Below are 11,998 nucleotides of genomic sequence, written 5' to 3'. Positions count from 1 at the left end.
TTATCCTCTGGGAGAGAAATAAATCTAATTCACACATATGAGAGAGAGTTTATCCTTTTCTCTATGACAGCCCAATCGTCATGGTAGTAAGTCAAATCATATAACAGCCAGCTGGACATATAACAGTAGTTACAAAAAACTGTCCATGTTTTTAGCCATATATTGAGTAATAAATAATTTTTATGAAGCAGACAGACAATGTATGAAGGTTGGCAGAACAGTCAGTGCAACTTAACCAGGTTCCAGATGTCCAAATCACCGCCCATAACCGCCTATACCTCACACTCTGCATCCATTGATTTAACAGCTAAAGACATGACCCTGCAACATCAAGTTGAAATATTTTACTGTATAAATGGTAGAATTGGGGGTGGCACAGTGCAGTGGTTAGCACTGTCGCCTCACAGCAAGGGGGTTCCAGGTTTGAACCGCGGTCTGGGCTCTTTTGTGCGGAGTTGGATGGATGCATGTTCTCCCTACGTGGTGCGATTGACGACCAGTCCAGGGTGTACCCCGCCTCTCGCCCATAGTCAGCTGGGATAGGCTCCAGCTCCCCCGTGATCCTGACGGATTAAGATAGATAGATATACTTTATTCAACCCTCAGAGGGAAATTGTTATGTTACAGCAGCAAGTAAAACAGTCACAAAAAGAAAGGAAGGACAAGTTGACAGCTAACTGGCAGCGGTATAGAAAATGGATGGATGGTAGAATTTGGACTGTATACTACATTCATGACAGTTTGCCTAAAAGAGCTTAAATCAAGGTTAAACACTGGCAACTGAAACCTTAATTCAGAAAAGCATCTCAGAAACAAGAACATATCAGACCTTAAGGTGTTTGGAGCTACAACAGCGGAGTTGACTATACCATCTGCATCCTCAGCAGACATCCAGATTAATCAGAACCAGGCTTGACAGGCTCCAGACTGTACAGTTTTGGTGAGTCTGTGGCCACTGTGTTAGATGGTATAGTCAGAATTCGGCATCGACAGCATCAATCCATAGACACAACCTGTCTTGTGTAAATAGTCCAGGCTGGTGGTCATGGCAGTGGCGTAATAGTGTGGGAAATGTTTTCTTGGCACACCTTGGGCCCCTTAAAACCAATCAATCAATCAATCACCACAGCCAACACCACACCCAAGAGTATCCACCCAACAGCCAACAGTATCTGAGCATGGCTGCTAACCACATGTGTCTTTTTAAGGGCATAATTTAGCCTCATCTTCTAATGACTGCTTCCAGCATAGTACTGCACCATGTCACAGAGTTCAAAGTACTTCCATGGCCTCCCCAGTCTCCGGATCTGAATCCAATAAAACACATTTGGGATGAATGTGCAGTTGACAAATCTGCAGAAATGATGGGATGCAGCCATGTCAGCATGGAGCATCTCAAAGGAATGTTTCCAACATCTTGTTGAACTCAAGCCACGAAGAACAGAGGCTGTTTAAAGGGCAAAGGGAGCAACTACCCTCCTGATAAGTGCTCGGTGAGTGTACATGAAGTTTTTTTATAACGCTTATCCTGGAAAACAGCGCCCTCTCCTGTTGTTATGAAGACAGGGCGGTTGCTACCTCAGCTAGCATTACAGAGCCGCTTCGTCCATTTTGTTTAGCTCAGCTAGCCCGGCTAACGTTACCTTGTGTACTGCGCAGCAGAGATGGATGACGGTGACGAGCCGGGTCTAGTCCTCTCTCACAACACTTCTTCAGGCTCCAAGTCGGGCGGGGACAAGATGTTTTCCCTGAAGAAGTGGAATGCTGTAGCGATGTGGAGCTGGGACGTTGAATGTGACACCTGTGCCATCTGTCGGGTACAGGTGATGGGTGAGTGTTAGCGTTAGACGGCTAGTTTAGCTTAGCACTGATACCGGCTAATGTAGCTAGCGCTGCTAAATAGCGTTTAATTCGATTATAATGATGGCGAACTGCGTTTTTCTTGATTTGCAGACGCTTGTCTCCGATGCCAGGCGGAAAACAAACAGGAGGATTGTGTTGGTAAGACCATGTCAACACTACAACACAGCCCGGCTGATACTAGCTGGTCTGGCGCAGCTGCCACAGTGGTTCGCCAAGCCCAGCTCTCTGTATTCAGCTTTAACCAGCTGTTTTATTTCAGACTAAAGCGTAACATGGTCCCGAGGCTGCACAGATAACAGGTGTCATTGTTTTCTTTATGAAACACCAGTGGCTGAAAAGTAACTAAGTACATTTACTCACTGCACTTCAGTACAATTTGATGTACTTGTACCTGAGTACCTGTCATTTTCTGCGACTTCATACCTCAAGTCCACTACAATTCAGAGAGAAATATTGTACATTTTACTCTACTACAGTTCATGTTTCTTGCAATTTTGTAATTTATATTTACAAAACAAGATATAATTATCAAATAATAAACATCGTTCACCACAGTCAAACACACCTTTTAATATAGGTGTTTCACTAAAATTGCTTAATTGTTTAGTCAGCTTTTCAGACCATACTCATACTCACATTCAGAAAAGGCTGAAACAAATGTGAATCAGCTTTATTTACCGTTAAATGAAATTTGGTTATGCCACTGTGATCTGTGTGACCCTCATGCTCTGATGCTCATACACTGCCTCACTCCCTATGTCCCTTTCTCTCACTCTCTCTTGCGTTCTCCTCTTCTGTCTTTCAGTCGTATGGGGAGAGTGCAACCACTCCTTCCATAACTGCTGCATGTCCCTTTGGGTGAAGCAGAACAACCGCTGTCCCCTCTGCCAACAGGACTGGGTGGTTCAGAGAATTGGCAAATAAGCTCCGCACCTAGGCGTTCTGACTCTCAAACGACACTTGTATGCACCCAATAGTGGTGACAGACTTGACAACGATCACTGCAGCATCCTGCGCAAAGCCACTGACACCAACAACTGTCCTCCTACCTATGATTGCATGTTCCTGTCATCTCGGTGTCAAAGGAGGACAATGGACAAAATTAAAGCAGCGCAGGCTCGTTGGTTGATGTGGCCGGAGCGATCAAGAGTCATGAAGGATGAAACTTGTTGCAGTGCGTGGTCACACATTAGCTTTACATTATTGTCTGTGGTGGTGTTCGGCACATCTTGAATATGTGACTGTCTTTTTAAAAATAAAGAATTGTGAATAACTGTAAACATGTATTCTTTCATCTAATAATTTGAATATGCTCAATATATAGTTCCTACAAACAAGTAAAATTATGATAATATAATATTTAGTTCTACAACAAACAGATTAGATTCAGGAATTTGTATTGAATTTGTATTGGCATACAATTTACATACATACAAAATGTATGGATGTAGTTATTGTCAATTCAAACTGTAATTCAAACAATAATTCACTCTTGTGTTTAGACAACATTCATCATTTACTTATTCTCTAATCAGACAGTTTCTGATTGAAATAACAAAGGTTGGCTTTTTTGTGCACTGAAAAAAGGGTTTTGAGGAAAAAACATTTATTCTTCAACGTATCAAAAATATAAAATGGTGATCAATTAACCATTTGAGTACCAAGACTTGAGACTCTTTTGAGATATGAAATATTTATTAGGAAAGGGTGCTACCTGTTACTTGCCCCTTTTACCCCACAACCACCCCTTAATCAGCTAGTGATCTCTTGCTATGACTAATGCTCACAATGTTCCCTTCAGTCAGATGTGAAGCTTCACACTATACAGTAACCAGAGGACCTCTTAATCCAGTTAAGACAGCCTTAATGTGCATCTGTTCCTACTCTATATATGTAAGAGGGGATTTAGCTTGCAGCCCTGCAGAGAGGGGGTCAGAGCATGGCATCAGATCTTGAACATCATCTACCGAGCTGACAGAGATTTAGGAATCACCAAACAGTTCCTAATCATGGAAGTGATGTGTTAACAGATGAACTCAAACCTGTAAGTTGTGTGCTGCCATACTTTGGCAGACGAAGTTTCTTAGCATTGTTCCAGAATAAAGGATGCATCAACACGATAAACATGTTTTGTGCTTTGATGTAAAACAGCTCATTGTTCCCTCTCAAAAAAAGTTTCCTTTTCAAGGAATATTATAAGTAGGGAAGACTGATAGAGGTAATCAACTTAGACATGAACTAATGACTGGAAGGTCATTGCTTTAACCTTGTTGACCATGAGGGGGAAGTGAACAGGAGGCGCTCCCTGGCTCAGTGTCTTTCAGCAAATTTTAAACTGATATTTTACTGGTATTAACAATTTGGAGTTATTAAATTATAGAAACTTATAGAAATGCCTGTACAGATACAGAAAGCCAGAAATCCAATGCACTTTTAACTCATGTTGCTTGATCCTTGAATAAGGTCTACATTTGTAAAGCTTATATAATGTTGAATTGTTTTAATTTGTGACAGAGGTAAGGTTGCATATAAAAAAAAATTAAACTTTCCAACATGCTACATTGCATTTCACTACACTTCTGCATGTGACAAACCTTTGAATCACTGAATCTTACAGCATGATGCAGACTTACACAACAGCACCACAAACAGTGGACTCAAAAGATAATGCAGAGTTGAGTCAGCGTTCCCCTGACAGAATCATTTAAAACATCTTAGACTTTGCCACAGCAATATACATTGCGAGTCTGCTGTATTGAATTGCATCAGTCTGAGCAGGCGTTCGTGTTATTTTGTCCACACTGAACAGATGGGAGTGTGACAACAGGTAGTCCAATGTTGCTGATGAAAGATCCAGAATAGAAACTAACTGGACCTTGAGGTGAGATGTTTTGTCAGCTGCTGTTTTTAAGCTCAAGAATGAACATTGAGGCTCAACATAAGACTAGTTGAGTGTTAGTGCACAGCCTTCACTCTCCTGACTGCCACCTCAGTGATCTGTCATGAAAATCAATTTCTTAGTCTGTTTACTTAACCTATTAGTGCTAAATTACTTGTGTCCTCATTCTTTCTCCTATAACAAGTCATAAAGTGTGCATAATTTATTTCATATGGTGCATATTACACACACACACACATAGCTCTCTCAGTAGCTTCTTGATCTCATAACAAGCTACAATCAACCGTAACTTGTTAACGTGAGGATCTGCCACCTCAGCAAGTCATGCTGGCTGCCCAATTACTGAACACAAGCAATTTGCATCTCCTAAAAATAGACCAGCCTAAAGCCTCTTAAGTTCAAACCGTATAAGTTGCTTTCCCTGAGGGCCGTCTACGAATGAGCATGCAAAGACACTTAGCTACCAACAAATCCCTGAGAACAGCGGTACTTCTAATACTCAAAGAGGCATGGTACAAGGGGTGGTTGGATGAGCAGGATGCAGGTGCCTGAGGCACTCAGTTGTGCCTGGAACCTTCAGATGATTGAACTCTCATGTTACAGTTCTCAGCTGCCCACTGGTACGCCATAGAATACATCCAGCATGGCTGACCTGGTGGAACTGGACACCCTGGTGGTCAACACTGCCTACCTGAGGGCTCAGCAGATAGATCTCAATGAGCTGAGAAAGCAGAGGCTCAGCCTGACGCTGCCCAAACCAAAGAAGACCTCTGCTCTCCGGGAGGCTGTAGGGAAGAGCTACGAGTCACTGTGTGAACAACAGCCTATTGGAAGGAAGTTATTCCAGCAGTTTCTCCTGTCCTCCAACAAGTATGTGGCCACTGCTGAGTTCCTGGAGGCACTGAGTGACTGGAGGTTTGCTGAGGATGAAACCAGAGAAAAGGCCAAACAGAGCATCCTCGCTAAGTTCTGTCGACCTGAGTCCAGAAGTTTTCTCTCCTACCTTACAGGAGAGGATGCTTGGCGATGCAAGGAATTATCAGACAAGAACTTTGATGAGATGGTGATGGACCAGATAAGAGAAGCCACACGGGACTTCCTGAAGGGAAAACCTTTCGCTGAGTACCTGAAAAGTCCCTTCTTTTATAGGTTCTTGCAGTGGAAGGAGTATGAGGCGCAGAACATCAGTGACAAATACTTTTATGAGTTTAGGACTTTGGGAAAAGGTGGCTTTGGTGAGGTAGGTACCAGAAGTCCCAGCATCAGAATAGAAATGTCAATCTATGTCTGGGTTAATGTCAGACCACATTGTGCTGCTACAGGCTCATTTGGTCTGGTATGACCAGTTGATTATGGACGCTAACGTTAGCTTATATTAGCAAACATCTATGCAATACACCTCAGTGAGTGCAATGATTGGTGCTACTGAGTTGTGGTTTAGCATCTAATATTAACCTGTAATTGTCACATGTCAATACAATGGCCACCATTCAGTAAAAGTTGCAGAGTCTCGCTTTAAAGCCTCAGCAAAAAGTAGAAGAAATATATTTCAGGAAGAGACAAAAGAGTAACAACCAATAAATAAAAGTGTTATAAACTAAAACTAAAGTAGTGTTGCTCTGTCTGGCAGGTGTGTGCGGTGCAGGTGAAACACACAGGTCAAATGTACGCCTGCAAGAAGCTGGACAAGCGGCGTCTGAAGAAGAAAGGTGGGGAGAGGCTGGCCCTTCTGGAGAAGAAGATCCTGGAAAAGGTCAACAGCCCCTTCATCGTAAACCTGGCTTACGCTTACGCCAACAAGACCCACCTGTGCCTGGTCATGGACCTCATGAATGGAGGAGACCTCAAGTTTCATATCTATGAGCTTGGGGAGCGGGGTATCCGTATGGAGCGTGTTGTTTACTACACGGCCCAGATAACCGCTGGGATCCTCCACTTGCACTCTATGGACATTGTGTACCGAGATATGAAGCCTGAGAACGTGCTGCTGGACGGTAAAGGACAGTGTCGGCTGTCAGACCTTGGATTGGCCGTGGAGCTGCCAAAGGGCAAAATGATCTGCCAGAGGGTTAGTGTGGTGACCTGTCCCTAGATTAACCTACAGCGCTCTGTGCACAGACTTCTGATTGTTATGCTCACATATAAAAAAAAATAGCTTGGTTATTACAATTCATAGTCAATATTCAATCTTTTTTTGGTCTTTTTCCTCTGTAACACAGACAATCAGTGACATGAACAATAATTTGATGTCTCTTTATTGCCAGTACACAGTACATTTGCTCACCCACCACTATAAGTAGCTTACCAGGAATAGATACAAAGGCTCTCAGTCCTGCTCTGACAGACAACACAAGAGAGGAGAACCCTGCGTGAGCCAAATTAATCTAATTAAAAGGTGTCCCTTCAGTTGGAGGCTGCACCGGTGGAGAAACGTATGGAAGACTGACCAGAGCCTGTTAGCTTTAGCTGTTTGAACTTTGCTTTACTAATACCAGATACTACTTCCACAAGTCTGTCTGAGGATATGAGTCAGGAGGTTCACAGCAGGGCTTCTCTCACTAGAGATGGGATACAGAGTGAACAATAACATCTAATTGCTCAGCTGACCAGCGTGATAGGGGGAAGTTAAAGCTGTATTTTTCGCTGCAACAGTGTTTTATTGTCAGTTTCTCATCTCAGTCTTGTGTCTGTGTTTGTGTTTCATGATTTAATTTTGTTTTCATCATGTGGAGGCTGGTTAAGATAGTCTGTTGCAGATAAACAAAACACATTTTGGAGACTAGACTAGATTATTTTGTCTTGTCTCAAAGATGTCTGTCCTGCTCTGAGAAGAGAGTACATCATACTGGTTTTGCAGCAAAAATAATAATAACAATAATGATTAAAATAAATAAATAATAATAATCCTTTAGCAGTATTTACAGTAGTGTGTAACTTTGTCTTTCAGTGCCTCTATCGTTCTACAGTTTATAGCAGTGGTTACCAAACTTTCAGACCAGAACTTAACCAGACCTGAATATGATTGTTGAAACAATACCCCAGTAGTCTTATGTCTCTTTGACTTATTCCTCATCCTGCTCTCCTTGTCCCCTTTGTGTCTTGTCAGGCCGGTACGACAGGCTACATGGCTCCTGAGATTCTGAGACAGGAGTATTACCACGCGTCTGTGGACTGGTGGGCTCTGGGCTGCAGCATCTATGAGATGGTGGCTGCCCGTCTGCCTTTCAGAGACTTCAGAGAAAGGGTGCAGAAAGAGGAGGTGACTCGCCGGACTCTGGAGGACGAGTGCAAGTTTGAACACAAATGCTTTGATGCTCCCACCAAAGATATCATCAGCCACTTTCTCAAGAAGAAGGTGGTGAATCGCCTTGGGTGTCGGTACGTAAAAACTTGTCTCAAAGATTGTCACATGTGGTTGTGATGTGAGTGTCATGGAACAAATCTTCCATCAAGGAAATATATAACTTCCTTTGTACCTGTACTTGTCCTGCAACACAAAAATGTTGTTGCAGTTGTTTCACTTCCTCAGGATTTCTAAACATTACTTAAATGTGACAATCTGAGTAGACATTGCTTCATTTTTCAGGGTCATAAGCCAGAAATGTCAGGAACTACTAGTATGGCCAAAAACATTCAGTGTGCTGAAGCACTACATTCCTGCCAGCACATGGGGGTGCTGCATTCATTAAGAAAACAAATTAATACATTTAAGAAAACAAATGAGCAACTGAATCAAATGCAACTAGCTCAATATATATATATATATATATATATATATATATATATATATATATATATATATATATATATATATATATATAGATATAGATATAGATATATATATATATAGATATATATAGATATATATAGATATAATCTCTTATTGCCCTGTTTAATTATTTCTCCTTCCACCTGCTTTCATATCATAACTTTTAATCTCAGTCCAGTCATTAAACATCTGTATTGTGTCTTTCTATTATCATTAGAGGTGCTGACCCACGAAACCACGCGTTTTTCAAGAGCATCAATTTCCATCGTCTGGAGGCGGGGTTAGTGGAGCCCCCCTGGGTGCCAAAGTCCAACATGGTCTACGCCAAGGACATGGACCAGTTCAGGGACACCTCTGAGGTCCAGGACATTGAGTTTGATGCCAAGGATGAGAAATTTTTCAAGGAGTTCAGCACAGGCGCGGTCCCCATACAGTGGCAGAAGGAGATGATTGACAGCGGAGTGTTCGACGAGCTCAACAAGCTCAAACTGAACGGACAAGCCTGTGAGACTGTGTGGAAATCCAGGATGTGCGTCATCCTGTGACTGACCAGCAGAGATGGACCAAACAACAGCCCTTTGGAACACATCAAAATACACAGTTGAAGTGAAGTGCCTGGTTTATAATACTGCATACAGCACCTCAGGAACCTTAAGCCCTTAAAACACCTTCCTTGCTAAAGAGGAATCATCAGAAAATTATATCATGCTGCAGCCAAACATGATGGGAACATGTGCTGTCTCAGTGGCACAATAAAACCACAGTTTTTGTTTTCAGTATTATGCCTGGATGGAAACACACTCTGACACTGTGCTGCAACCCCTGCTTTATACTTTTCCCTCTATTCCTGGTGAGACAGCAGATCCCAGAGCATTCATAGTTTCCATTACATCACTCAGCCATTTTGGCAGGCTTAAGTGTTTACATGTTTGTAAACAAGCTAAATAATGGTTGTGTGTCACTATAATAGCAGAGGGATTATTATCAGTATTTGATTTGATTATTAACAGGCTGAAGTGTCACATCAATGCCACGAGTGCCTTTTGCTCACACGAGTGGACAGTGTCGTGCGACCTCAGCACCACAGACTGATGGGAAGTCTCTCAGTAGCACACCTTCACCACTAAGTGCCGCCAGACACCCATGAAGTACATTCAACCTCCCGCAGCGCTCTTCATCATCCCCATTGTCCTGGCTGTGCTGCTCTGGTATTTACGAGCACTGGATGACTCGTTCAGCTTTAACAAGGGGATGCTGGGAGACAAATTGTCTTTACACATAGTTTTTCCACTAAAACAAACAAAAAAACAACAAATAAATAAAAAAAAAAACATGTTAACATAGAATGTTTGGCACTAACAAGGCAACGCCAACCCCCTTTATTACCCCCCAAAATCACCCTCTGTTTACAAGCCATGTACAACCTAAGTAAGAGACGCTAAGCACTTACGACTTAGAAACTTAGAAACAACACACAACATAGCCTGTTTATGAAAATCTATCTCTTCAGTCTCAGTTCTTGTTTTCACATACAGTATGGATTTCTTTTCCAACTGCATGAAAGGCTCAGGTGGAGAGAGATCCATATCCTATTGTTGTTAAAATGTATTGTTTAATTTTAGATATTTCCCGAGATGGATGAGAGTGACTCTTTTAACTTTAACTTGAGAAACTAAGAGAAATTCTTTTAGGTGTATCTGCCTTTATTTGACAGGGAGCAGAGAGAGGAAATTAAGGGAGAGAGAGGTGAAATGAACAGACTTGAACGAGGGATTTTACAATTACATGGTCGCCGTCTTAGATCTCCAGGAGTCTTATTTATGACTTAAATTACTAATTTTACCTCTGTTTTACTTTGTTTCATGCCCTGAAGTCTTAAATGAAGATGTACTGTTTAAGGTAATGCATATCTTTTTACTAGTTTTACTCATTGCACAAATAAAGAGCTGCATCGTCTGTACATAACAGTGCCAATAATATTTTGTAATATTTAAATGTAATTTAAATACAAGTGTCAAGAAAGTGTCATAAACACATGACACTTTCTAATGTATTAAAGAGATATTTTGCCTTGTAATGATTTCTGTACTGTTTTTTGTGATACTTTTCCCATGAATTTGAATTTGAAATGTTTTTGACCACAGTGTTTTCTGCTACTTTTTTTATTAAACGTTCAAGTTATGTGACGATAGTTTTGAGATGTGTCTCCTTTACACTGTATCTGCACTGCGAGAAGTCTTCAGAGTGATGACACTGAATTGCAGCAGGTTAACAGTTATGCAGTTTATCTTGTTGCTCATCTCAAGGCACAGATATTATCTATCATCATCCTGCCCAAACAGCCAGGATCAGTCTGAAAAACAGGGGGCTGTTTGTTTGTCTCTTCAAAACATTACAGATATCACTGTACATTCATGATTGCAATGGATCGTCACTACAGTATTTGATTCAGAGTGTATCATCCGTCACTCAGTGATTTGATTATTAACAGGTTGAAGTGTCTCCAAAACCTCAGACGCATTTAGATAATGAGGGACACATAAACATGTGTTGTGCTAATTCCTGCGAGGGGGGTGACCTTACAGGGCTGAGAGGTGTTTCCGTTCATGCTCGACTGCCATGAGATTAGAGGGTGGTTCAGATGGAAATCCAAGACGCAACCTGATCATCATCGGCTGTGAAGGCAGAGTGGGGAGTCCACTGTGGACGACGTGACGACAAGACAAACTCGGCAGAAGGTCTCCAGGAACATGTTTTTACCAGGCGCCTACAAGCCTCTGCCAGGGTTTAGTTCCCCACGGTCCGACGCTGTAAGGCTGAACATGCACTGCATGTGTCATTGCTCATTTGCACTCACGCACACACACACGCACACGCACATTTGTGTATCTTTATATATTTGTGATACGTTTTATCATGCAGGCAAAGATGTACACAAACCACACACACATCTAAATAAACACTTTCACACACACACCCTGATACACACCCACTTACACACACACACACACACACAATCGTATTACCTCTGTAGAAGCAGGCATGGGGTTTTAGAGATCAAAGCAGGACAGGGTGTAATTTGGTATCTGTTACATGCCCATGCTCTGGATTCACATCAAAGGCATGTGCCACACTTCAGCTCTGCCCTGGCATCCTCAGGATGGTATCACACCACTGATATTGCTGTTTTTTCCCCTTCTTTGGCTGTGAGTGTGTGTCTGTATCCGTGTGCATATGCATGTATGTGTGTGTGTCTCCATAGATGTAAAAATGAAAACTGCATACTGATTTGTAACTATATGTGCATTTGGGCATGTCTGCGAGAGTGTGTGTGAGTATTTAGGATAGGTGAGAAAGTGGTTAAACAGTTGAAACAGAGGGGCCATTGTCTGCTGAGGGAAAGTGAGAGCCAGCCATGTGGGAGAGAGATCGACGGAGGACAAGGGTTGTTGCTCTCTGTCTCATAT

At 42.0% G+C, this 11,998-nt stretch overlaps 2 protein-coding genes across 2 annotated transcripts; both read left to right on the top strand.

Annotated features, from left to right (window-relative positions):
* The first annotated feature begins 1,604 nt into the window (after positions 1-1,604).
* On the top strand, positions 1,605-3,143 carry rnf7 (ring finger protein 7). Its single transcript, XM_041045523.1, has 3 exons — positions 1,605-1,830; positions 1,954-2,001; positions 2,669-3,143. Exons 1-3 carry the CDS (start codon positions 1,665-1,667, stop codon positions 2,785-2,787), a joined length of 333 nt encoding a protein of 110 aa, XP_040901457.1. The 5' UTR covers positions 1,605-1,664; the 3' UTR covers positions 2,788-3,143.
* Positions 3,144-5,399: 2,256 nt separating this feature from the next.
* grk7b (G protein-coupled receptor kinase 7b) lies at positions 5,400-9,076 on the top strand. The gene is made up of 4 exons (XM_041046334.1): positions 5,400-6,002; positions 6,393-6,830; positions 7,869-8,140; positions 8,749-9,076. The coding sequence occupies exons 1-4, from the start codon at positions 5,406-5,408 to the stop codon at positions 9,074-9,076; spliced, it is 1,635 nt and encodes a 544-aa protein (XP_040902268.1). The 5' UTR covers positions 5,400-5,405.
* The last annotated feature ends 2,922 nt before the right edge of the window (positions 9,077-11,998 follow it).

Source organism: Toxotes jaculatrix, chromosome 9 (genome assembly GCF_017976425.1).
Source record: "Toxotes jaculatrix isolate fToxJac2 chromosome 9, fToxJac2.pri, whole genome shotgun sequence".
Lineage (NCBI taxonomy): Eukaryota > Metazoa > Chordata > Actinopteri > Toxotidae > Toxotes > Toxotes jaculatrix.
The sequence above is the reverse complement of the archived record's forward strand: the minus strand, read 5'-3'. Positions and strand labels throughout refer to the sequence as shown.